Genomic DNA, 26,116 nt, shown 5'->3' with positions numbered 1-26,116 from the left:
GAATTCTGAAGAGTGTTTTGGCTACTGCAATTTTGTAACTAACTGAATTGGCCTGGTGTCAAAATAGTTGGCTTTCAGAATTTACAAAGGTGAATTGAGTGGTCAAAGAACACCCGAAATATTGGATTTAGCTTAGAGAATTTACAAAGGTGCCAATGGTATTCACGTAAGCGCACATCACAGAATGGGCAAATTAATCATAATTAGTTTCAGCTCAGTCCTATGACGAGTACACATGCACATACATAGACACTCATAGGCATGCACCCTGTGAAGCGGCTACGATAAATCATGAAGCCATGTGCCAAATTATAGAGTGCTGCTCTGAAACACCATGTAGCTATACAAGCACACGCAAGGCTGTGGTGGTGCTTTCTATTAAATCATGTATGACACACCAAACCATGTAATTTGCTACTTGAGATGTCTAAAATTCTTTGGTTTAGGGACATGCACCGAATGAACTACAAACTGCACTAATATACAAACAGATACATACATACCTGATGCGTGCTCAAGGACATACCAAGACCCCAGGCAGATACATCAAATCTGAACATACATGAGGAGAAAGAAGAGAAGTTCATTACCCCATCTGAAGATACATGAGTAAGAAGCAAGATAACAGTCGGTCATTACATAACCAGAATTAGATATTAATTTTATATTGCCAGATTTATGAAATACCATAAGAGCACTAAATCACAAAGTCCTTGAGAAATTAATTCTCTAGCTATCAAAGCAACAGGTCTATGAAATCAAAGCATTACCCTTGCCAAGATCATCATCAGCGCCACCATGGACGTCAACAGCAGGGCCAACAACTGAATGTGGTAAACAAATATGCCTATCACATCAAGGAAATGTTCCATAGACATCTCCATGGATTTCTTAGAACAATAAAAATACTGGGCAATGCAACTCAAAATCAAAACATATATACTCTTCGATTCAGACTTGTTACTCCCATACCCTTTCGGCACCTCCTTCTTCTCCCTCGGGAAATCTGAACCATTAAGGGCCTTCTCATCAACACAGCCACCAACTAAGCTGATGATTTCTCATATAAAAAATACTAAATGGGACACTCATTCATGGTAACCACCATGACGAGCTTAATAGTATTACAAAAAGAATTGCCAGATTTTATATTCAAATGTCATATCTGAATGTAGTATGCTTAAAAATTTGCATATGCTACCTGATTAGTTAGTGTAGGCATGACAGGCTTGCACTTGTTGTTCCATTTTAGCTCTTGAGAACCACATGACACTGAATTCCTCTTAAATAATAACTTCTCCAACTTCCTTTCTTTCATGAAGATAATGTATCATCTTTTGAAAAGATATTGTATCATGTCAACCAGTGCTGCAATATAGAGCAGAATAATACTTAGTTAAATCAGCTTTTCTAACAAAGCCCTATAACAGAATAAATTAGACATGGTCTTGGGAACATTCATGGTGATTTCTCAATGAGGCGATGCACCTGGCGACGAACCGAATTTACAGGGGTGGAGCAGGCGGCGGGGTTGGAGAGAGAGACTTGCCTGGGCCCAGACGACCGCGCAAGAGAGGATGGAGAGGCTCATGGCGGCGACGGCGAGGGCATCCGGAGGAGCGAGAAGCCCGTCGCCGGCGAGCATGCCGAGCTCGAGCGCCTCCTCGAGCACTTCGGCCACCGGATTCGGAGAAGGAGCGGGGTAGAGAAGGCGCATGCGAGTGCCACGCCTCCGCCTCTGCCTCCACCGGCGCCTAGCGCTGGCGCGAGCATGCCGACCTCGAGGGCCTCCCCGGCCACTTCGGTGACCGATTCGACATGAAGGGGAGGAAGAGCAGCGACTGCGAAGGGGAGCCTCCACCTGACCAGGGAGTACCGGCGGTGGTGACGAAGGGGAGCGTTGGCCGGACCAGTGAGCGCCGGCGTTCATGAGAAAGGGCGCCAGGCTGTGGGGTGAGGGATGTGGCCACCATGGGAGAATGGGGAACGGGGACAGAAATGTAGAGGGACTGAGGGGGCGGTGGGGAGGATAACTAACTTTTTTATCATCAGTTTTTAGTACTCCTACTAACTAATGGTTACATATTGCTGGAGTATTAGGCAGTGGCCGGAGAGAGATTGTGAGTTTTTTTTAAAAAAAGATTGTGAGTGAGTGCGACTTCCTCCAAATCAATTTTTTATCTTCTAAAAAGATCCATTCTAGGTGTTGGCTGCCCCTCCCTCACCTCGCAAGATGCTCCTGCGAGCGCCGGCGGGGGCGGGGGAAACCCTAGCCGCCGGACCCCAATCCCCATCTCTCCCCCTTCTCTCTCGCTGCCGCCGCCTAGCGCTTTCGGGCAAAGCCCGGTTGGCGCGGCGGCGGCGGGGCCCCTTCTTCTCCTCTGCTCAGAGGGGCCGGTGCAGGACGACGGCTGTTGTTGGCAGCGTGGGGCTGCCGCAGGGCCCTGCGACGTGGCGGTGGGCGCGTGGTGCGGCGGCCGGAGGCGGCGCATCGGCGTGCTCCGCAGGCGCCGGGCCATGCGGGGGCCGGTGCGAGGAACGGAACGGTTGCCGGGGGGCTGTTCCTCTAGGTGTCCTTGGGTTGTAAGCGTGGGCCGGACCCAGTGGCGGGCACCGGATCCGGCGTCCAGCGGCCTGAGGTGTTGCTATGGTTCCTTCCCGCGGGCGTGGAGGTAGGGCAAAGGGTGCTCGGTGGTGATCTTGGCGTTGGACCGCGGGGAAGGAGCTTGCTTGAGGAGTCGATGACGGGCCAGGGCGCCGAAGTGGATACTCGGTGGCCGGTGTGTCTCTCTTCCGTTGTGGCAGTGTCTGCCTCTCTGGGTGCGTTTGCTGGCGGTGGGTCGACGTCACAGGCTGATCGTCGGGGCAGGAGTTTGACTCGGTCCTCCAACCCGGGACATGTTGCTCCTCGTGGAGCTCCGGGTCTACTTCGACCATCCCAACGTGGGCATCTATGATTTGTATGGCAATTTTAGTTATAACAAACGTCAGGGTGGTGTTACTTTGTGTCACGCGTGTGGCATTTATCATTTGGTTATGAAGATCTTCTTTTGACAGTTTTTGACATCACCAGCTTTTGACCCTTTTTACAACCAACTTTTGACACCACTATATATTGTTGCACCACTGTATAGCTTCTGCACATTCATTCATATTTCATGATATCCTACATATCGTGGCAAATTTTATCCCACAAAAACGAGTTAAGAGGATGATTATACGAACGATCCACTTAGCAATGGTGTTTATTTAAATAATTGTCTCATAACTAAGATGTACATAAAAGTTTACTCTTGTGGCCATACGTGCATTGCACGTGCACATTTACTAGTCCTTAATGATTATTCGACTTGTCCCTCTTGGGGTGCCCTGCCCCTCCTTATATATGTTGAAGGGGCGGGTTACATGTAGAGTCCAACTCGGACTTAAGACTTAACTATTCTGACTTCTCTACATGGGCTTCTTAACGTTTCGGACTTCTTAATTATTGATTTACCATCTGGCTTAACTGTCTGGTTTAACTGTCTGACTTAACTGTCTGCTTAACTATCTGGCTTATATGACTGTGTCTGCCGGGTTACATGACTGTGTCTACCGGGTTACATGACTGTGTCTGCCGGGTTACATGAATGTGTCTGCCAGGTTACATGACTATGTCTGCCAGCTTACAATGCTTAATTGTTCCCGCCGGCTCATAGTCTGCCGGGTCACCAATGAAACATCAAGTCCCAGCCGGGTCATATCTCTGGCCGGGTCATACCGCGGGGTATATCCCCGACACTACCCATAACTAAAGATAGAAAACAAGAGCACAAAATAAAAACTACTTAGTGATAAAGCAAACAATCACACACGAGAATATTCACCCCACGCTATAACTCCCCGGCAATGGCGCCAGAAAAAGGTCTTGATAAGTATAGGGGATCAATTGTAGCCTCATTCAATAAGTAAGAGTGTTGAACCCAACGAGGAGCTAAAGGTAGAACAAATATTTCCTCAAGTTTTATGACCACCGATACAACTCTACGCACACTTGATGTTCGCTTTACCTAAAACTAGAAGTACTTTGTAGGTGTAACGGGATAGGTTTGCAAGAATATAAAGAGTACGTAAATAAAAATTAGGGGCTGATTTAGGTAAAGAAGCAATAAATTTAGTATAGCTAGTGTGGGAAAGTGGTGGTAGGAGTTGCAAAATTGTCCCTAAGCAATTGACTACATTACTAGACTGATAGCAAGTTTTATGTGGGAGAGGCCACTGCTAGCATGTCATCCCTAACTTGGACTTCTATGCACTTATGATTGGAACTATTAGCAAGCGTCCGCAACTACTAACGTTCATTAAGGTAAAACCCAACCATATCATTAAGATATATTGGTCCCCCTTCAATCCCGTATGTATCAATTTCTATGCTAGGTTGAAGCTTCTGTCACTCTTGCCCTCCAATACATAGTCCTATCAACATACAACTAACCCTATGATATGATCCACGCGCGCGCTCATATGATGGGCACCAAAGGACAGCAACATAACCACAATAAAATTAAACCAATCATAGCAATTCATCAATTACCGATAGGACAACGAAAATCTACTCAGACATCATAGGATGGCAACACATCATTGGATAATAATATGAAACATAAAGCACCATGTTCAAGTAGACGGTACAGCAGGTTGCGGGAGAGTGTACCGTTGTAGAAAGATGGGGGAAGGTGATAAAGATGTTGGTGAAGATGATAGAGGCGTTGGTGTAGATTGCGGTGACGATGATGGCCCCTGCGGCGTTCTGGCGCCACCCGGAGAGAGGGGGAAAGAGCCCCCCTTCTTCTTCTTCTTCCTTGACCTTCTCCCTATATGGGAGAAGGATTTCCCCTCTGGTCCATGGCTTCCATGGCATGGGAGAGGCGAGAGCCCCTTCGAGATTGGATATGTCTCTATCTCTCTCTGTTTCTGCGTTCTAGATTCTGGCCTTTCACCGTTTCTTATATTCCCGGAGATCTGTAACTCCAATTGGGCTGAAATTTTAACACGATTTCTATCCGGATATTGTCTTTCTTGCGGCGAAAGAAGGGCACCAACCACCTTACAGGGTGACCACGAGGTCCAGGGGCACGCACCCCTGCCTCGTGGCCCCCTCGGGCATCGTCTCATGTTGATTCTTCTTCCCAAAAATCACATATATTTCAAAAAAATCTCCGTCAGTTTTTATCCCGTTTGGACTCCGCTTGATATGGATTTTCTGTGAAACAAAAAACATGCAACAAACAGGAACTGGCACTGGGCACTGGATCAATATGTTAGTCCCCAAAAATAGTATAAAAAATTGCCAAAAGTATATGAAAGTTGTATAATATTGGCATGGAACATTAAAAAATTATAGATATGATGGAGACATATCAATCGCCACCTCAGTTAGCCGACCAGGAGTCCGACATTGCCAAGACCACTTCGTCCCCCCACGGATTGCGTGGGTCAGGTGTGTCGGCATCGCCGCATCGTCGGTTCATCAAGCCGACGTCAACCATGTCACGAATTCCGTCCAACATCATCGTCGTGTCGTCACTTCATCAAGCCAATGTCCACCACGGCGACCTGCTCCATCATGTCGGTTAACGTGGGGGCTTCAACATCACCTCGCCGACCTACTTTGTCACGTCAGCTGGACCGGGGTCTTCACCTCGCAACGTCGACCGTGTCGTGTTGTCACTTCACCGGGTCGAGCTCCTCACTCCACCACATCGAGACCGGCTTGGGGACTGGGACCTTGTCCCGCCACAGGCCTAGACCGTGTAATCAACTTCGGGAGCATAAACAAGCTAAATTACTTCCATACTTAGATTTTTAAATTTTCATTTTTTTTAGTCCGGTGAGGCATCATATGTGTTGAATAAAGATGTTCTCTTTATTCTAATTAATTTACCCAAGTCAAGTCAGACTTGGGGGATGTTAAAGCCCTTACTTTAATTTGGGTCGTAATGGTCTAAGTGCTTTCTTCCTGAAGTCGTTTTGAAGCCTTTTACTATTGCTCCTTTTTCACCCTGAGTCTCTGACCAATAGTCGGATTGCCTTGCTTCTCTTCGCCACTTAAATTAAGTTCGACTAAATTGGCTTGAGAAGAGTTCCGTGAGTGTCTTTGGGACAAGGAGGTTGAAGCTGAAGGTTGGTTGGCTCAAAGCCTTGAGAACGGAAGCAAATCAAGTTAAAGCAAGGGAACCACAAATTAAATTTTAAGACCAATTTTGGTTGGCACCAAAAGTATTGACTTTATTCAACCATAGTGTTTTACATAAGTTTTTCAGTTTTTCCAGGATACTAACACTTCCAAGAGGCAGGACATCTTCTTGTCAAGGTGTATTGCGTTACAATTTTGCTAGCGAAATATTTTTTTCCGACCTTTGACATCTTCCCTACCAAGGTGCATCTCGCTAATGTCAATGTGAGCTCGTTCCCGAGGAGATAATGTCCTTGGATCGGCTATCTTGCCTAACTCGAGTCTGAAGGACTACTGCATTGATGATTCAATGCAGAAAATTCAAAGTGCAATACGGTTTCCGAGGAGATTTGATCCCTAGGTTGGTCGCTCGCGCCGGCCATGAGTCTCGGGGGCTACTTCTTACCGTGCTTTTGTCCTATGTAAACTACCTAAGATTAGATTCTAATTATGAGGATTAGAGGATCTACGTCTAGCTCTAACTGGATCAACTAGAACTAAAACTAGAGAACTAGAGGAGGCTTCAAAATTTGTGTGTCCAAAAGTGCCAAAACCTCCAGTATATAGGTTGCAGGAGGGGGAGAAGGCGCCACACAAGGGGGGGGGGTTCCCCTTGACCGACGATGAGGAGAGGGAAACCCCCTCAAATTCGACCTCTAACTTCCTTCTACAAGGGAGAAGGGGGCGCCACCTCTATTGGGCCCAAGTGGCCCAAGTAGCTTTCCACCACTTGGCCTTTTAAGGCCCGTTGATATTTAAATAATATAAAAGCCTTGTAATCATATTTAGAGCCTTTTAATATTAATTTAACATCATCGGAAACTATTTCCACCTATATATAATTTATCTGTGTTACACGGTAAATCCTGAAACCTTTTCGGTGACCCTGAAATGCATCCGGTTCCTCTCGAAACTATTTCAAATATTTAATGAAACTATTTCATAAATATTTTCTCATTACTCTTGTCCTGCTAACACTCAACAGATCGTGATTACCTTAAGCTTGTGACCCGGTAGGTTCGGTAAAACATACACATGAACAAAACCCTTTTCGTTCAATGACCGATAGCAGAATCATGGATGTCCATATTGATCACTATGTGTACATGAATGACATTCAAGTGAACCTTTGATTATCATGTGCTATTCCCTTTGCTTCACAATACTTTAAAAAACCCGAGATGAGATATATCGGTATCCTCTTGAGTCATACACATGCTTACTATACGGTCTCTTCGTTACTGGTTTTGTTCTTCTTTCTCGTTGACATGTTCCGGCATCCCCGTGACCTAGTAACATGTGTCTGGCCAGACGATGATGGATGCCGTCACATCGAGAGGACCCTACAAATATCTCTCCATCGTAGGAGGAGCAAATCTCACTCTTGAGCTATGTAGTCCCTTGTCAAACTTTCCAATGAACCTGTAAGTTTCTGTTGTGATCATCATGTTATAGATGATGTTTGAGCAACCCCAAAGTTCATCGTACGATAAGAAGTGACTATGATACTCTCATGGTCTAAGGAACTAAAACACATGTTAACTCTCTGTGTTATAAAAATTGACTTCTCACGATTGTATCTCAAAGTATAACAAATAAGTCTGGGTCGATTCAATACGATCATTCTTTCAACGACATACTCTCAAAGTTGTTTTAAGACTATCATTACACTTAACGATATCCTAAGATCCGGAAAATATGATCACCAACAACACTTGAGCTAGTCTTAGAGGCGAGACCAGGAATCTTATTTTACCGTTTTCATTCCACACGTGCATATGATTTTTCCACCGAATCGCACATTCCAGGATCATAAAAATTATAGCATAGAATATAAAATCTTAATTATGAATATGAAAAATATAATAATACAATATTATTGCTTCTAGGGCATATTTCCAACACTCTTCCCCCTTGATAAAAGGAGAAAGAGGACACTACTAAAAACCTAACTAGGAAACAAAACGAACAAGATGTACCATGGGCAATAAAATTGATTACAGCTACATGGAGATCGATTATGAGGTACTCCTGAAAAGGGTATCTAGCAGGGCAATCAAATGAGGAGATTAAAGTTCTGGGTCAATCCTCAAACATCAAAGTTGAACTAAACAAAACAAAAAACCTAACTAGCAAAAAACTGCTACTGTACTATCCTCTCAATGTGCATATGTCGGAATCCATATAGGCATCTGCCATGAAATGGAATGGATAATAAAATTGCCATAGATAAAAAACAAGAGAGATGGGCGCGAAGAGGAGGAACCTTCACACGACATGGTTGATGCCCTAATCCATTGAAGAGAAGGAATGGACAAAAGGAAGCAACCTGGGAAGCCTCCTTGGAGTGATCTATGATCTCGGCTGGGTTTAGGGTTCAGATGTGGAGAATGAAGAAGAATAAAAAGGAAAGCAAACTCGGTGCGAACAGAAAGGAAAGTGTACGACCTAAGTATATCGACCAGAGTAGGGTGAATAGCAGATTCAATTTTTTCCTTCGTAACGTTGAATACTCTCAACACAACATAGCGGATAATACACGGAGTTGTTTCAGTTCCATGAAAGAAAACTATTTCTGAAGCAAAATTAGTTCTGAAACAAAATTGTTCCCGTTCCATGAAAGAAAACTATTTCCAAAACAAAATTAGTTCCGAAAAAAACTGTTTCTGAAACAAAATTGTTCCCGAAATAAAATGGTTTTCGAAACAAAACTAATATAGAAACAAAGCTGAGCAGTTTTAGTTCTACAAAACAAAACTACTATAGAAATAAAACTAAGCGGTTTCATTTCTACAAAACAAAACTACTACAGAAACAAAACTATCAATATTGATAGAATTGCACACATGAAACAATTTTACACACGAAACAATTTCACACTCGAAACAATTTTCACATCATAGATACAAAACATGCACAATACTGCAAAATGTTCATCAGAGCAAGACTTAGCAGAATGACTAAGTAGCGCCATATGAAAAGTAGTTGAACATACAGAAAAACAACCTCAAGTACCGTGAAAGCAAATATGCAACACAACATTGCCACAGTACTGAAAGGAATGCTTCGAAGATCAAGTATCACAATACATAGATAGATATTGACTACCAAGAGCACCGAAAATAAACTGCCGAAGGAGATGCGATAGGATAGAAATTACCTATGGTGCTCAAGGCCGACAAAAGATTTGTAAAACAATTCACTTCTGCAAAAGAGCTACACTTGGTTGGAAGTACTTGTGATTAAATACAAAAGATAAACTCTTTTCGTCCTATTCTCCTCAACGTGAACTTCCTTGAACTTTAATTGATTTTACTCGTGGTAGATTCTTCTAGGAAATCTCCAAACACTCGACAAACTTTTTCTTCGGTGACCACATTTACTTTTGGTGCTCTTCGCAAACCACAATGACTCTTGGTTGCTGAAGGCTTTGACTCAGAGACGACAGTTACTCTTCATCACTCAAGCTAACGCCTAACCGTGTAGAGAGTTAGCAACTCTCAAGAGTAATAGGCACAAGAACTCTCAACTTAGATCTTTTGTGATGCTCAACCACTATCTAAGTTTTCGGCTCTTGATTTTCTCTCAGTGGATTTTAAACACGAAACTCTCAAAGAGGGGTGCTCAATCAATATTTTCGGAATCTCAAGCAAAGTAGCCAACGAACAACGTTGGTGCAGGGTGGCTATTTATAGCCACAACCTTCCTACAAGGGAAATGATCATTTAGGACACGTGGTCCATCTAATGGCCAATCGACACGTTTCCAACGGTCATATTTCAAATGCACACGGTGATACATCTCCAACGTATCTATAAATTATGAAGTATTCATACTATTTTATTATCATTCTTGGATGTTTTACAATCATTTTATAGCAACTTTATATCATTTTTTGGGACTAACCTATTGACCCAGTGCCCAGTGCCAGTTGCTGTTTTTGCTTCTTTTTTACATCGCAGGAAATCAATATCAAAGGGAGTCCAAACACCGTGAAACTTTTTGAGGATTTTTTATGGACCAGAAGACTCCTGATGGGCTAGAGCAGCACCTGGGGGGTGCCCTGAGGGGGGGCACAACCCACCAGGGCGCGTCTGGGGGCCCAGGCGCGCCCAGGTGGGTTGTGCCCACCTCAGTGGCCTCCCGCACCCCTCTTTACCCTATAAATTACTAAATATTCCGAAAATCCTCGGGGTTAACCTAGATCAAAAGTTCCATCACCGCAAGGCTCTGTACTCCACCGAAAACCAATCTAGACCCCGTTCTGGCACCCTATCGGAGGGGGGAATCATCTCCGGTGGCCATCTTCATCATCCCGGCGGCCACCAAGATGAGGAGGGAGTAGTCCACCCTCGGGGCTGAGGGTTTGTACCAGTAGCTATGTGTTTAATCTCTCTCTCTCTCTCGTGTTCTTGAGATGGCACGATCTTGATGTATCGCGGGCTTTGTTGATATAGTCGGATCATTTGGTGTTTTCCCCTCTATATCTTGTTGTGATGAATTGAGTTTTTTCCTTTGAGATTTCCTTGTTATCGGATTGAATACTTTTATGGATTTGAGAGCACTTGATATATGTCTTGCATATGAATACTCGTGGTGACAATGGGGTATCATATTGATTCACTTCATATGTGTTTTGGCACTCAACTTGCGGATTCTCGCGGTGACATTGGGGTAATCTACGCATAGGGGTTGATGCACGTTCTTGTCTTTATTTCTCCGATAGAAATCTTGGGACACTTTTTGAGGTTCTTTGTGTTAGATTGAGTATTATGAATCTGAAATTATTTGGTGTTATTTTAGTACGAACTCTTGGATAGATCGATCGAAAAGAATAGCTTCGAGGTGGTTTCGTACTCTACAGATAATTTCTTCTTATATTCTCCGCTAGATAGGAACTTTGGAGTGATTCTTCATCGCACTTTGAGGGGTGGTTATATGATCAAATTATATTAGCATTGTTGAGAGATTGCACTAGCGAAAGTAAGGACCCTAGGCCTCATTTTCAAGCATTGCAATACCATTTTTGTGCCCATTTACTATTTGCTACCTTGCTGTTTTTATTTATTCAAATTATAAAAATATATTTATACCATCCATATTACACTTTTATCATCATCTCTTCGCTGAACTAGTGCACCTATATAATTTGTCATTGTATTGGGTGTGTTGGGGACACAAGAGATTTCTTATATTTGGTTGCAGGGTTGTTTGAGAGAGACCACCTTCATCCTACACCTCCCACGGATTGATAAATCTTAGGTCATCCACTTGAGAGAAAATTGCTACTGTCCTATAGAACTCTGCGATTGGAGGCCCAACTCGTGTCTACAAGAATAAATTTGTGTAGTAGACATCACACAACAACTTTACTTAAGGAACAAGTAAAGCTGACTCGTCTGTCTAAAACATATCTCTCGCGGCCCATAAGAACAACGTCTTTGGCTGGCGAGTAAAGTTTCAGACTCAAAGAGATTTCTCTCAGTCTTCCATAGGATTCGGCTACACATCACAATAGACTTAAGTATCAAATACCTATAACCCTTTTAATAGTATGGTGGTCCTATGACTCAAATAAGAGAAAGAAGAACAGTAAAACAAATACTACGTCCTCGCTTCACCTTCAATCTTCTTGGACACTCCGAAGAACAATTGCTTCACTTCAGCAATATGTTTTTGGGATCGTCTCCGACACAAAATTTTCTCGATAACAAACTCTTCGAGACATGACAATCTTTTCTACAGCACAAATAACTTCCGAGGAAGTTTATAGCAAACTTCTCGGAAGTAGCAATCTTCTCGATATTAAGCTTCTCGAAACATTGCAGATAACTTTTACAGAAGTTTGTAACAAACTTCTAGGAAGCAGCAATCTTCTCGGTAGCAAACTTCTTGGGAGATTATAACAATCTTCTCAGTAGTCCAGGGATTATTTCTCTTTGTGCACTAGAAAACAAATCAGTCCCAAACTGTTTCTAACAACAATCTCCGAAACGCAAGGGGCAAGGAATTGTACCTACAAAAAGGACGAGTTGTCTAATCCAAACAAAAAATGTGGGAGGCCACGACCTCATTTTTGTCACGTTTTTGTTTTCGCTTTTATTCTTATTTTACTTCTATTTATAGTTCCAAATATTCTAAATAAATATTTAGAAAATAAATAAATAAAATATTTTTTAAAAATGTTAACCAAGCATCTGGAAATTGGTAAATGTGTATAAAGAAAATATTTTTTGTGTATATGAAAAATGTATACAAAAATATAAAATGTGTGAAACAAATTGATCATGTCTTTAAAAAAAATTAATCAAGCATTTCAAAAAATGTTAAACAAGTATTTTAAATTTTTTAGTTAAGCATTAAAAAATGTCTAATGTGTATAGAACAAATGATGACCATGTATTAAAAAAATCAAAATTGTATTTGAAAAATGTTAATCAAGGATTTTAAAATGATAAATGTGTATAGGAATAAAATGTTGTCATGTATTAAATATGTTAATCTTGTATTTGAAAAATATTAAGCAAGCATTTGATTTTGTTAATGTGTATGGAAAAAATATTGACCAGGTATTTTAAAAATGTTAACCAAATATTAGAAAAATGCTAAATGTGTACTAGAAAAAGTTGATCATGTATTTAGGAAATATTAATCAATCATTTATAAAAATTATACAAGTATTTAAAAAATGTTAATCAAGCATTTGAAAAATATTAAATTTGTATAGAGATATTGTCGATCATGTATTAAAAAATGTGAATGGTGTATTTGAAAAAAGTTAATCAATCATTTCAAAATGCAAAAATGCGTATAGAGAAAATGTGGACCATGTATTCAAAAAAAAGTTAATATTGTACTTGAAAAGTGTTAATCAAGCATTTAGAAATATTTAAAATATGTATAGAAAAATGGTGACCATGTATTACAAAATGTTAAACTTGTATGTAAAAAATGTTAAACATGTATTACAAAAATGTTGTTGACATATACAAAAGAATGTGGAATGAAAGCCAAAGAAACAAAGAAAAATAAAAATAACAATGAGAGCCAAAAGAGAAACAAAATAAACCGAAGAAAAAACAAAACAAAAAACAAAACGAGGAAACAAGTGCAAAAAGAATGAAAATTAGTGAAAACCGAGGAAAACAAAAAAGAATGAAAACAAAGAAACCCAAGAAAACAAACAAAGAAAAATAACAAAAGAGAAAAAACCAATGAAAACCAAGAAAGAACAAAAATAAACAAAGGGGGGAAAAGAAGAAAAATCATTAAGAACCATAAAAGAAACAAAGAGAATCGGTAAAAACAAAGGAAATAGAAACCAAAGAAAAAGTGCTGAAGAAACAAAAGAAAACCAAAAAAATAAAAATAAAAAGAAATGGAATAGCAGAAAAGCCAGTACTCCCGCCGAGCAAGCGAGTGATCTTTTTTTTCTTTAGACAAATCTTTTCTTAGGGGAAGCGAGAGATCTGACCTTTCTTTTGTCTTACCACACTCTTTATTACGGAACATAGACAAGGTTGATGGGAATTCAATTTAGGTCCAGAGTATTAAGGAGCCACATATGGCGTCCCAATGAAAATCCAAGATCATGCTTAGCGAGGTTGTGTGCCTCAATATTGGTATCTCATCCTTCGAAGATGAAGGAACATCTGACAAAGTGTCTTGATGCTGCTATAATCTCCTTGACAATGCTTGCACACTGGCCTCCCATACCTTCTTTGATGGCATTTACCATACTTTTGCAATTTGATGCCATGAACACATGTGACAGAGAGAGGAGTGCTATACTCGCTATAAGCGAGATATAGCATTCGCGCTGTTTTGGGGTCACGGCAAAGAAGATTGAGAACCCACCCAAGCGGCCGACAACGGGGACGGCCCAAGCCCAAGCTTGCCCCCAAATCGCCCCGTTTCCCCCCCAATTCCCCCCCCCACCTCGCTCCCCCAAGGTCGGCAGCCGGAGCGAGCGCGATGGCTGAACCCAACTCGTACGAGGAGCAGCGCAGGAGGCAGGTGGAGGAGAACAAGCGGAAGCTGGAGGAGCTGCGCCTGCACCGCCTCTCCGCCGCCGTGCGCGAGGCCGCCGTCAAGCCCATGCCGGTCAGTTCCACCCCTCCTTCCTCACAAAAGAGGTGCTTCGCTGTCCGGTTCCTTACCCCGTCTGATTTGCTTGGTGCGGCAGATCCAGGAGCTGAAGCTGCGGTATCTTCGCCCGCCGCCGCCCCCGACCCGGCGGTCCGGCCGCGTCGCCAGTCTCCCCAAGCAACCTGATTACCGCGACAAGAAAGCCCCGAGGTACACCCATGTCTCACCCAAACTGTTCCTCCCATCGAAATTTGTGATGCATAGGAATATGGATACTTATACAGGTCTAAATCTTGCTTAATTTCAACAGGGCATATGTTAATAGAAGGGGATTACCACCTGATCGTGTGTACGCGACCGACGAAGCTAGAGACTACGCCTTCACCAAGGCCAAAGAGCTCAATAACCAGCTGTCCTCTGCTCACCCCTCCTTCATCAAGCCCATGACCCATTCTTATGCCACGGGTAGCTTGCTGGTAAAGCAAGAAGACTACAATTGACGATGCATTATTTCCATCCCATCTAGACGGTAATGGCTTACTCGATGTTGATTTGGCCGGATATCTTGCAGACAATCCCGCGGCAATTCAAGAAGAGCTATCTCCCACGGTTTGATGAGATGATCTTTCTGGTGGATGAAGAGGATGGGGAGTTTCCCATGCCTTACATTGCCCAACATGGTGCCATCGGCACTGGGTGGAAAATGTTTGCCATCGGCCACAACCTAGCTGATGGTGATTGCTTGGTGTTCCAGCAAGTCCAGAGGACAAAGTTTAAGGTGAGATTCTAGAAGTTGTTCTAGAGCCATGTTTGGAACTCGAGGTATGTCTTAAAAGTTAAAACCACATGCGGTTTGAGTTGATAAGTCATTTCTTATGGACTTCAAAATGAGCATTATATGATTCTAAAGCTTCTAAAAAAATTGATTGCTGAGTTACTGGTGTTATCCACATGAATGTTCACATTTTAAGTTCGATGTTTTTGTGCAGTCAAACAATGATGTGATGTTGATCGAGTTACTGCATTTCGAAACTGGAATACAAATGAACAAAAAGGGATCATTAAGACATAATGATGGGGACGATCCATGTATATTAATTTACTATGACTAACAATGCAACCTCTATTACATAAATGATGCAGGTCTACATAATTAGAGCAAGTTCCTACTACGAAAAGGACCACTGTTGACGCCTTTAGCTTCAACTATTGCGACCACAACAGGTAAGTTGATCTTACCATCATCTCACTGGTTCGCAATAATTCAAGTGTTAAAAAATATAATTCATTTCTGTGTGCTATGTAACCATTTCTTTTTACTATGATGCTTCGTGCCTCAACCTTAATGATTCTTTCTCCATTTGATTTCCAAGATGTTCTTGAACAGTTTACACTTTTACAGTTTACCATACAATAGTCTTGAAGAGGAAATTCTGGTTTACCATTTTTTTTATCCCTAGATGCTCCTTGTTTTGCTGTTGTGCACGGTAGTTAAACTATGACGGTTTAAACATCATGTTGAAGGTTAAACAGTCAATTTCTATAAAAGAATTAACAATACTCTATGAATCATTACTTCCAAACTTATTCCACTTCTCTGTAGCCATGTTAAGTTGTTCAGTACTCCGCCATCAACCAGCACCTGTGCAAAGCAGTATATTGTAGAGATGTAAAGTTGCTATTTTGCCTTTGTGAGCGCTGAACATTAGCCTGACTTGGATATCATGTTTCGATTCCCATAAAAATTATACTCCCTCCGTCCCATAATATACGGAGGGAGTAGTATCCATCTTTTTTTCCTTATAAATTGTGTAGACTAATACATGTAGAACTGAATCAAATTAGTTGCTTCACCTTAGCTCCCGCAAAAAAAAAGTTGCTTCACCTTAGCCTTTATACTATCTAATAACTAATTGGTTTGCTCAGTGCCTTGCAGGATGGAAATATATGACTGAAGCGAAGATCAATGGGAGCTTTGCTGTCCTGAAGTTTAATCTATTAACATGGAATGAAGAATGGTAGTGGAAACAAAGTATTTCATTTGGTTGGGTCTTTGTCTCTAGAAACTAGAAAATGTACCCTTTTCAGACCTTAAATGTATTCACCTATGTATTTTTGGGTATATTCGCTTTTAAATTATTTAATGTGCCGATGCTTTGGCTTCTGAACATACTTTTTTTTGGCCGATGCTTTCGCTTTTGAACATACTATACAGCTTTTTGTAATGCATGTCGTATAGTATGTTGTATTTTTCTGATGTAATCATGCATGTGTATGCACAGTCATTGTGTCAAGATGTTATCACAACAAAAAAATTGTTGGGATGCCAATCACAACAATTTTTAGTGTCCCACCACAATCGTTTTTGTTCCTACCACAACAGAACATTTTTCAGTTGCAATAGTCTATCACCAGTTCACCATGGTAGTATTCTTTGGTGAGATAACCATTTGCTATGGAATAAACCAAAGCATCATCTTATTATTGTAACAGTGCCATTTGGGGTGTATTGCAACCGGAAAAATCCTGTAAGTGAGTATATTTGCAAATCCTTCGTTAACTGATTAGTAGCCTTTTCGCAACATCAACCTAGTTTTCCTAATAATTAATCCTACTTGACTAATAATTTGAGGATGCTAAGGTGACGACACTCTAGAACTGTTTTTAATGCACCATACAACAAATGAGAATCACCATCAGCCATTAAATGTCTAAAAGCTTCAAACTTAAGTACTCCCTTTCTTCCAGTTTGTTAGGTCCATCTAAAAAACAAAAATTTCTTAATTGTAAGGCGTGGTGTCTTGGGGATAGGCAAATTTCGTGCACTAAATTATGCCAAACTTTGATTCTCAACATAGAATCAACCATTGCGCCATGGGTCGTGCGTGTAACATTAATATGCTCTTAGGGCATCTCCAATGGCGACCTCGAACCACCCGCATACGCCCGGACCGAGCAGTCCAGACTAGTTGTGTCATCCAACACGGTCTTGTATCTGTCCGCCGAGCGGTCCGGTCCACGTTTTCCCAGCAAACTGGAACCAAACATGCACAGGGGGGCTTGCGGGAGTTCGCATAGCAGACACGTACAACTCCGGTACCCCCGACCCACCCAAAAGGCAGGCCGAGCCCATGCTTTTGTAGCTGCCTGCCCTGTTTCCTCGGCAAAATCCCCACTCTCTTCTTCCATCCCGCTGCTCTCCACCCAATTCCCGCCATTTTCTCCCACTCTCTTCTTCCCACCCATTGCCACCGCCGCATGGAACTGGAGGAGAGCCTGCCAGAGATGGAAGAAGTGGTGGAAGTGCTGGAGGATCCAAACATCGCGCTCGTCCGGAAGATCAACTTAGCGACGCTGCAAAATCGCCGCGTCAAAGTCGTCGCGTCAAAGCAAAAGCCATAGAGGAGGAGAGCCTCAAGAAGCGGGCCACTGGTGGAGGGCGTGTTGGTGCCGAACTAAAGGAAATATGCCCTAGAGGCAATAATAAAGTTGTTATTTATATTTCCTTATATCATGATAAATGTTTATTATTCATGCTAGAATTGTATTAACCGAAAACTAAGTACATGTGTGAATACATAGACAAACAGAGTGTCACTAGTTTGCCTCTACTTAACTAGCTCGTTGAATCAATGATGGTTATGTTTCCTAACCATAGACATGAGTTGTCATTTGATTAACGGGATCACATCATTAGAGAATGATGTGATTGACTTGACCCATCCGTTAGCTTAGCACGATGATTGTTTAGTTTGTTGCTATTGCTTTCTCCATAACTATACATGTTCCTATGACTATGAGATCATGCAACTCCCGAATACCGGAGGATCACTTTGTGTGCTACCAAATGTCACAACGTAACTGGGTGATTATAAAGGTGCTTTACAGGTGTCTCCGATGGTGTTTGTTGAGTTGGCATGGATCAAGATTAGGATTTGCCACTCCGATTGTCGGAGAGGTATCTCTGGGCCCTCTCGGTAATGTACATCACTATAAGCCTTGCAAGCAATGTAGCTAATGAGTTAGTTACGAGATGTAGCATTATGGAACGAGTAAAGAGACTTGCCGGTAACGAGATTGAACTAGGTATTGAGATACTGACGATCGAATCTCGGGCAAGTAACATACCGATGACAAAGGGAACAACGTATATTGTTATGCGGTTTGACCGATAAAGATCTTCGTAGAATATGTAGGAACCAATATGAGCATCCAGGTTCCGCTATTGGTTATTGACCGGAGACATGTCTCAGTCATGTCTACATAGTTCTCGAACCAGTAGGGCCCGCACGCTTAACGTTCGGTGACGATCGGTATTACGAGTTTATGTGTTTTGATGTACCGAAGGTAGTTCGGAGTCCCGGATTTTATCACGGACATGACGAGGAGTCTCGAAATGGCCGAGACGTAAAGATCAATATATTGGAAGCCTATGTTTGGACATCGGAATGGTTCCGGGTGAAAACGGGAGTATACCGGAGCACTAGGAGGTTACCAGAACCCCCCCAGAGGTATATGGGCCTTATTGGGCCATAGTGGAAGGGAGGGGAAAGAAGCAAAGGAGCCCCCCCCCCCGAGGGAGTCCTGGACTAAGGGGTCCTCGGACGTCTGGCCTGATATCCATGGGCCGGACTGATGGGTTGTGAAGATCGAAGACCATACTCGTGTCCGGATTGGACTCTGCTTGGTGTGGAAGGCAAGCTTGGCGACCGAAGATTCCTTTTTATGTAACCGACTCCATGTAAACCCTAGATCCCCTCGGTGTCTATATAAACCGAAGGGGATAGTCCGGAAAGGACACCACATATACTCATTACCATATTCCTAGGCTAGACTTCTAGGGTTTAGCCATTACGATCTCGTGGTAGATCAACTCTTGTAATACTCATATTCATCAAGATCAATCAAGCAGGAAGTAGGGTATTACCTCCATAGAGAGGGCCCAAACCTGGGTAAACATCGTGTCCCCTGTCTCCTGTTACCATCGATCCTAGATGCACAGTTCGGGACCCCCTACCCGAGATCCGCCAGTTTTGACACCGACATTGATGCTTTCATTGAGAGTTCCACTGTGCCGTTGGCAGAAGGCTCGATGGCCCCTTCGATCATCAATAATGACGTTGTCCAAGGAGGAACCTTCCTCCCCGGACGAATCTTCGTATTCGGCGGCTTCGTACTGCAGGCCAACTCGCTTGGCCATCTGGAGCAGATCGACAGCTACGCCCTTGGCCATCAGGTCAGATTCGGGAGCTTGAATTACGTCACGGACATCCGTGGAGATTTGATCTTCGACGGATTCGAGACCACGGCAGCCGCTCCCCATTGCCTCGATGAACATGGCTTAAACCTGTCATCGGGCAGCACCCAGGAGATAGCTCCTGTAGCAGCCCCGGCTTTAAATCCGGAGCAGATCAAATTGCCCGACGATGGGAAGCTTGACTCCATCACGGGGGCTACTGATTCCGCGGCGTTGGAGCTGCATGCAGATTCATCAACGAAACCCCGGACTCACCTCTGACGTCGAACTCCGAACCCTGCGAGCCCGCATATACCGAACTCGATCGGTTATTGATCTTCAAGTTCAGCGCCGCAGATGTCTTCCAACACGCGCCCATGGGTGACATACTAAAATCGCTAAAAAAACCTATCCCTGGCAAATGACCCGTCGCCGAACTATGTTCGGTTCGAACTTTCAGCGGACGATGGAGAATTTTTTTTCCCACCCGCCACCCAGCTCGTAGCCACTGTGGAAGACCTAACCAACACGCTTGATCCCTGCCCCGAAGACATCGACGGTTTGGACGACAATGAGGGGCAAGGCCAGAGCTTATTACCTGCTCGACACAGGAAGACCACTTCCTGGTATGACATGTGTATGAAGGATACACCTTACGACGCTCTCGACGATGATAAGGAGAATCCGGTCGAGAATAAATCGCCTGGTACACAACCCGGAAACTGGCACCCTAGGCCACATCGCCCAAGAGAAAACACTACCAACACCAGAGAAGACGACACCCCGGACAACAAAGACCCTGCTGAGGTAGAATCTGAACAAGATGAACAGGAAGGCGGGCAGGACAGCTTTGATGAACAGACCACATATGGGGACTCGGAGGACAGCAATTATCTCCCACCCTCCGAGGAAGAGGAGATCCTCGGCGATGAAGACTTTATCATTCCCAAGGAACCTCTCGAGCAGGAGCGCTTTAAATGCCAGCTTATAGCCACTACAAGGAGCCTAAGAAAGAAGCAGCTGCAACTTCAAGCAAGCCAAGATTTGCTCAATGATAGATGGACCGAGGTCTTGGCCGCCGAAGAACACGGCCTTCGTAGCCCAGCCAAAAGCCACCCAAAGAATAGGTGGCTCCCTCAATACGATGGTAGGGCGATGGAGCCCATACCACCATCGAATAACGCGGCGGGCCGACCATAGTTCGGTCCAGTAAAAGCAGCAGCCCAAGCAGAGCACCATACCAACCGATCCGGCCGTCAAAACAAAACAGCTCGGAGGAATACCCGCGATATCAACCAATACACTGAGGGTAGAGCAGGACATACACGATCGACGTACAGATCACGAAGATATATCCCGACCGACGATGATGGTCTCCTATTCGGACGCTATAAAGCCGACCATGCCCGGGCCATACACCGTAAACAGAACCCGCCGGAGGTGCTTCATAGTGTGGCCCAACATAGAGGATCCGCACACCCTCTCTGCTTCACTAACAAAGTAATGGAGCACGAATTCCCAGACAGGTTTAAACCCATCAACATCGAATCATACGATGGAACAATAGATCCCGCGATATGGATCGAGGATTACCTCCTTCATATTCACATGGCCCGTGCAGACGACCTCCACGCGCATTAAATACCTACCTCTCAAGCTTAAAGGGCCAGCTCGGTACTGGCTAAATAGTTTGCCAGAAAATTCCATTGGCAACTGGGAAGATTTGGAAGATGCCTTTCGAGGAAATTTCCAGGGAACATATGTCCGGCCATTATACGCCGATGACTTAAGTCACATTGTCCAGGAACCCGGCGAGTCAGGCAGGGAGCTCTGGACCAGGTTCTTAGTCAAAAAGAACCAAATTGTCGACTGTCCGGACGCAGAAGCCCTTGCGGCCTTCAGACACAGCGTTCGGGACGAATGGCTAGCGCGTCACCTCAGCCAGGAAGGACCCAAATCCATGGCAGTCCTTACCGCTCTAATGACCTGCTTCTGCGTGGGAGAAGACAACTGGCTGGCTTGTAAAAGCAACGACGCTAGCAGCCCGAGCACCTCCGAAATCCGAGATGGTAACGACAAGCCACGACAAACCGAAGACAACAGTCGCAGTAATATACGCGACACAGCGGTCAACCTGATATGCCAGCTTGTCAGAAGCCGGTCAATGGAAGAAGACACTAAAGGTAAACCAGGATGGACCATCCACCCTCAACAGGATATTGGACCAACCTTGTCAGATTCACGGTCAACCTGATATGCCAGCTAATCATACCAACCGAAACTGTTGGGTCTTCAAGAAGGCAGGCAAGCTTAACGCTGATCACAAGGGGAGGAGGCCACCGGGCGATAAAGACGACAGATCGGCTCACCAGCAGAACGCCAGGGGCCATAAACAGTTTCCCTCCGACGTTCGACTACTCTGGGAATGCGAATAGCAGTCCGTCTTCCGCCACCCACGTACTGTACTGGCAAAATTTGCACCACATGTACATCACTACGCACTCAAGATACCATGGGCATTGGCGGAAGCATAATACGGACACCCTGCAAGCATTCCCGTAACATTTTCTATCTGCTTACTTTATTTTTCTGTATCATCCCTAAATAACAGGTGACTAGCCGGACAACATCTACAACAAACTCTATCGGAGTCCGGATCTGTATGCTCACCTAAGGGGCTACTTCCGTTAAGGATTCCCCTCCCCGAGGACGGGCGACGCATACGTGCGACAGGAGGTCCAAAAATAACTTTTTGTGGAACGCACTCTTTATTCTGAGCCTGTACTATGCCCTCTTTCCTCTGATCCCGACCCCGTGCATATCAAATAGCCGGGTCCGCGGTCTTTTCCTTATAATAATAATAATTATATATTTACATAAATTTACCATTGGCACATCACTCCGTTCTTAGTAAGTCTCATCCGAACAAATTTTATACTCTTCCAACAATAAGTACGGCCTTAACGGCTGCTCTGCAGATACACCTCGGCATACTCTGCCAGGGGCTCGGCATGGGAACGAATGAGCTGCCAGTAAAAGTCTGAACAGCTCTATAGCGTACTTCGGCGTTGCAAGTTTGGCCTTATATGCATCAGCTCCGAATCATTGTCTTGGGTCAATAGTTGGGTTGCCCGGCTCCTATGTTTGCTACCCTACGTTCCGCCCTATCGGCTAGGGTAGTAAAGGGAGAACTACTGCGATTGTGCCCTGGCATAGACCGGATGAGCACCTCAGTAGAGAAAGCCGAAAACTGACTGTCATGATGCGGCGAGAGTGATAACCCACAAGTATAGGGGATCGCAACAATTTTCGATAAGTAAGAGTGTCGAACCCAACAAGGAGCTAAAGGCAGAACAAATATTCCCTCAAGTTCTATCGACCACCGATACAACTCTACGCACGCTTGATGTTCGCTTTACTTAGAACAAGCATGAAACTAGAAGTACTTTGTAGGTGTTGTTGGATAGGTTTGCAAGATAATAAAGATTACGTAAATAAAAAGTAGGGGTTGTTTAGGTAAAGACACAACTAAGTTAGTTTTAGTAAAGAGCTTTTTGTTACGAGAAAGTTATGTGTCCCTAGGCAATCGATAACTAGGCCGGTAATCATTATTGCAATTTTATTTGAGGGAGAGGCATAAGCTAACATACTTTCTCTACTTGGATCATATGCACTTATGATTGGAATTCTAGCAAGCATCCGCAACTACTAAAGATCATTAAGGTAAAACCCAACCATAGCATTAAAGTATCAAGTCCTCTTTATCCCATACGCAAACAACCTACTTACTCGGGTATATGCTTCTGTCACTCACGCCACCCACCATAAGAAAATCATGAACATATTGCAAACCCTACAGCGGGGATCCCTCATGCTTGCGCGACACGGAGAGCACCATAGGACAGCACCAATAATAAAACATGCAACTCAAACCAATCACGATCATCAAATAACCCATAGGACAAAACGGATCTACTCAAACATCATAGGATAGCCATACATCATTGGGAAATAATATATAGCGTTGAGCACCATGTTTAAGTAGAGATTATAGCGGGTAAGAGAGAGGTTACACCGCTGCATAGAGGGGGGAAGAGTTGGTGATGATGGTGGTGAAGTTGTTGGTGAAGATTGCGGTGATGATGATGGCCCCCGGTGGCACTCCGGCGCCACCGGAAGCAAGGGGGAGAGAACCCCCCTCCTTGTTCTTCTTCCTTGAACTCCTCCCTAGATGGGAGAAGGGTTTCCCCTCTAGTTCTTGGTCTCCATGGCATGGGATGGGCGAGAGCCCCTCCGAGATTGGATCTGTCTCTCTGTCTCTCTCTGTTTCTACGTTCCCTGATTCTTCCCTTTCACCGTTTCTTATATTCCCGGAGATCCATAACTCCGATTGGGCTGAAATTTTAACACGATCTCTATCCGGATATTAGCTTTCTTACGGCGAAAGAAGGGCATCAACCGCCTTATGGGGTGGCCACGAGGGCCCAGGGCGCGCCCCCTGCCTCGTGGTCCCCTCGAGCATCGTCTCGCGTTGATTTTTCTTCCCAAAAATCACATATATTCCAAAAAAAATCTCCGTCAGTTTTTATCCCGTTTGGACTCCGTTTGATATGGATATTCTGCAAAACAAAAAAATGCAACAAACAGGAACTGGCACTGGATCAATATGTTAATCCCAAAAATAGTATAAAAAGTTGCCAAAAGTATATGAAACTTGTAGAATATTGGCATGGAACAATCAAAAATTATAGATACGACGGAGACGTATGCATCCCCAAGCTTAATTCCTTATCGTCCTCGAGTAGGTGAATGATAAAAAGGATAATTTTTGATGTGGAATGCTACCTACCATAATCTTGATCACATATCTAATCATGGCATGAATATTAAGACACGAGTGATTCAAAGCAATAGTCTATCATTTGACATAAAACAATAATACTTCAAGCCTACTAATAAAGCAATCATGTCTTTTCAAAATAACATGGCCAAAGAAAGTTATCCCTACAAAATCATATAGTCTGGCTATGCTCCATCTTCACCACACAAAATATTCACATCATGCACAACCCCGATGACAAGCCAAGAAATTGTTTCATACTTTTGACGTTCTTAAACCTTTTCAACTTTCACGCAATACATGAGTGTGAGCCATGGACATAGCACTATAGGTGGAATAGAATGGTGGTTGTGGAGAAGACAAAAAGGAGAAGATAGTCTCACATCAACTAGGCGTATCAACGGGCTATGGAGATGCCCATCAATAGATATCAATGTGAGTGAGTAGGGATTGCCATGCAACAGATGCACTAAGAGCTATAAGTGTATGAAGCTCAGACTGAAAACTAAGTGGGTGTGCATCCAACTTGCTTGCTCATGAAGACCTCGAGCGTTTGAGGAAGCCCATCATCGGAATATACAAGCCAAGTTCTCTAATGAAAATTCCCACTAGTATATGAAAGTGATAACTCAAGAGTGTCTCTATATGAAGAACATGGTGCTATTCTGAAGCACAAGTGTGGTAAAAGGATAGTAACATTGCCCCTTCTCTTTTTTTTCTCTCATTTTTTTTGTTTTTTTGTTTTTTGTGGGCTTCTTTGGCCTCTTTTTTGGGCTTCTTTGGCCTCTTTTATTTATTTTTAAAGTCTGGAGTCTCATCCCGACTTGTGGGGGAATCATAGTCTCCATCATCCTTTCCTCACTGGGGCAATGCTCTAATAATGATGATCATCACAGTTTTATTTACTTACAACTCAATATTACAACTCGATATCTAGAACAAAGATATGACTCTATATGAATGCCTCTGGTAGTGTACCGGGATGTGCAATGATCTAGCATAGCAATGGCATCAAAAAGCGGACAAGCCAAGAAAACATCATGCTAGCTATCTTACGAAAATGCAAAGCAATATGACAATGAATGCTCAAGTCATGTATATGATGATGATGGAAGTTGCATGGCAATATATCTCGGAATGGCTATGGAAATGCCATGATAGGTAGGTATGGTGGCTGTTTTGAGGAATGTATATGGTGGGTTTATGGTACCGGCGAAAGTTGCGCTATACTAGAGAGGCTAGTAATGATGGAAGGGTGAGAGTGCGTATAATCCATGGACTCAACATTAGTCATAAAGAACTAACATACTTATTGCAAAAGTCTATTAGCTATCAAAACAAAGTATTATGCGCATGCTCCTAGGGGGATAGATTGGTAGGAAAAGACCATCGCCCGTCCCCGACCGCCACTCATAAGGAAGACAATCAATAAATAAATCATGCTCTGACTTCATCACATAACGGTTCACCATACGTGCATGCTATGGGAATCACAAAGTCCAACACAAGTATTTCTACAATCCACAACTACCCACTAGCATGACTCGAATATCACCATCTTTATATCGCGAAACTATTGCAAGGAATCAAACATATCATATTCAGTGATCTACAAGTTTTATGTAGGATTTTATGACTAACCATGTGAATGACCAATTCCTGTCATCTCTCTAAATAGATATAAGTGAAGCAAGAGAGTTTAATTCTTTCTACAAAAGATATGCCCACACTCTAACAA

The 26,116-nt window shown here is 43.3% G+C and overlaps 1 protein-coding gene and 1 long non-coding RNA gene across 4 annotated transcripts; one reads left to right on the top strand and one right to left on the bottom strand.

Annotated features, from left to right (window-relative positions):
• Positions 1-6: 6 nt before the first annotated feature.
• On the bottom strand, positions 7-1,365 carry LOC125541181. Its single transcript, XR_007297453.1, has 3 exons — positions 1,202-1,365; positions 771-1,006; positions 7-552 (listed from the first exon to the last, which is right to left on the bottom strand). It is a non-coding gene; the product is annotated as an uncharacterized LOC125541181 (long non-coding RNA).
• Positions 1,366-14,117: 12,752 nt separating this feature from the next.
• On the top strand, positions 14,118-16,472 carry LOC125541180 (B3 domain-containing protein Os06g0194400-like). Of its 3 annotated transcripts, none has more exons than XM_048704646.1 (6): positions 14,118-14,317; positions 14,400-14,512; positions 14,628-14,778; positions 14,874-15,080; positions 15,446-15,526; positions 16,229-16,472. In XM_048704646.1, exons 1-5 carry the CDS (start codon positions 14,189-14,191, stop codon positions 15,491-15,493), a joined length of 648 nt encoding a protein of 215 aa, XP_048560603.1. In that variant the 5' UTR covers positions 14,118-14,188; the 3' UTR covers positions 15,494-15,526; positions 16,229-16,472. The 3 variants fall into 3 exon arrangements, with proteins under 3 accessions (XP_048560603.1, XP_048560602.1, XP_048560601.1); XM_048704645.1 differs by having other exon boundaries at positions 14,613-14,778; positions 16,239-16,472; XM_048704644.1 differs by having other exon boundaries at positions 14,613-14,778.
• Positions 16,473-26,116: the final 9,644 nt, after the last annotated feature.

The sequence above is a fragment of the Triticum urartu genome, chromosome 2 (genome assembly GCF_003073215.2).
Source record: "Triticum urartu cultivar G1812 chromosome 2, Tu2.1, whole genome shotgun sequence".
Lineage (NCBI taxonomy): Eukaryota > Viridiplantae > Streptophyta > Magnoliopsida > Poales > Poaceae > Triticum > Triticum urartu.
This window is presented reverse-complemented; position numbering and strand designations above follow the sequence as displayed.

Excerpts from the sequence above, each read along its gene's own strand:
- LOC125541180 (XM_048704645.1), top strand. The coding sequence starts at position 14,189 with ATGGCTGAACCCAACTCGTACGAGGAGCAGCGCAGGAGGCAGGTGGAG. Across the intron at positions 14,318-14,399 it reads CCGCCGTCAAGCCCATGCCG|ATCCAGGAGCTGAAGCTGCG; the intron begins GTCAGTTCCACC and ends TTGGTGCGGCAG. Across the intron at positions 14,513-14,612 it reads CGCGACAAGAAAGCCCCGAG|GGCATATGTTAATAGAAGGG; the intron begins GTACACCCATGT and ends TAATTTCAACAG.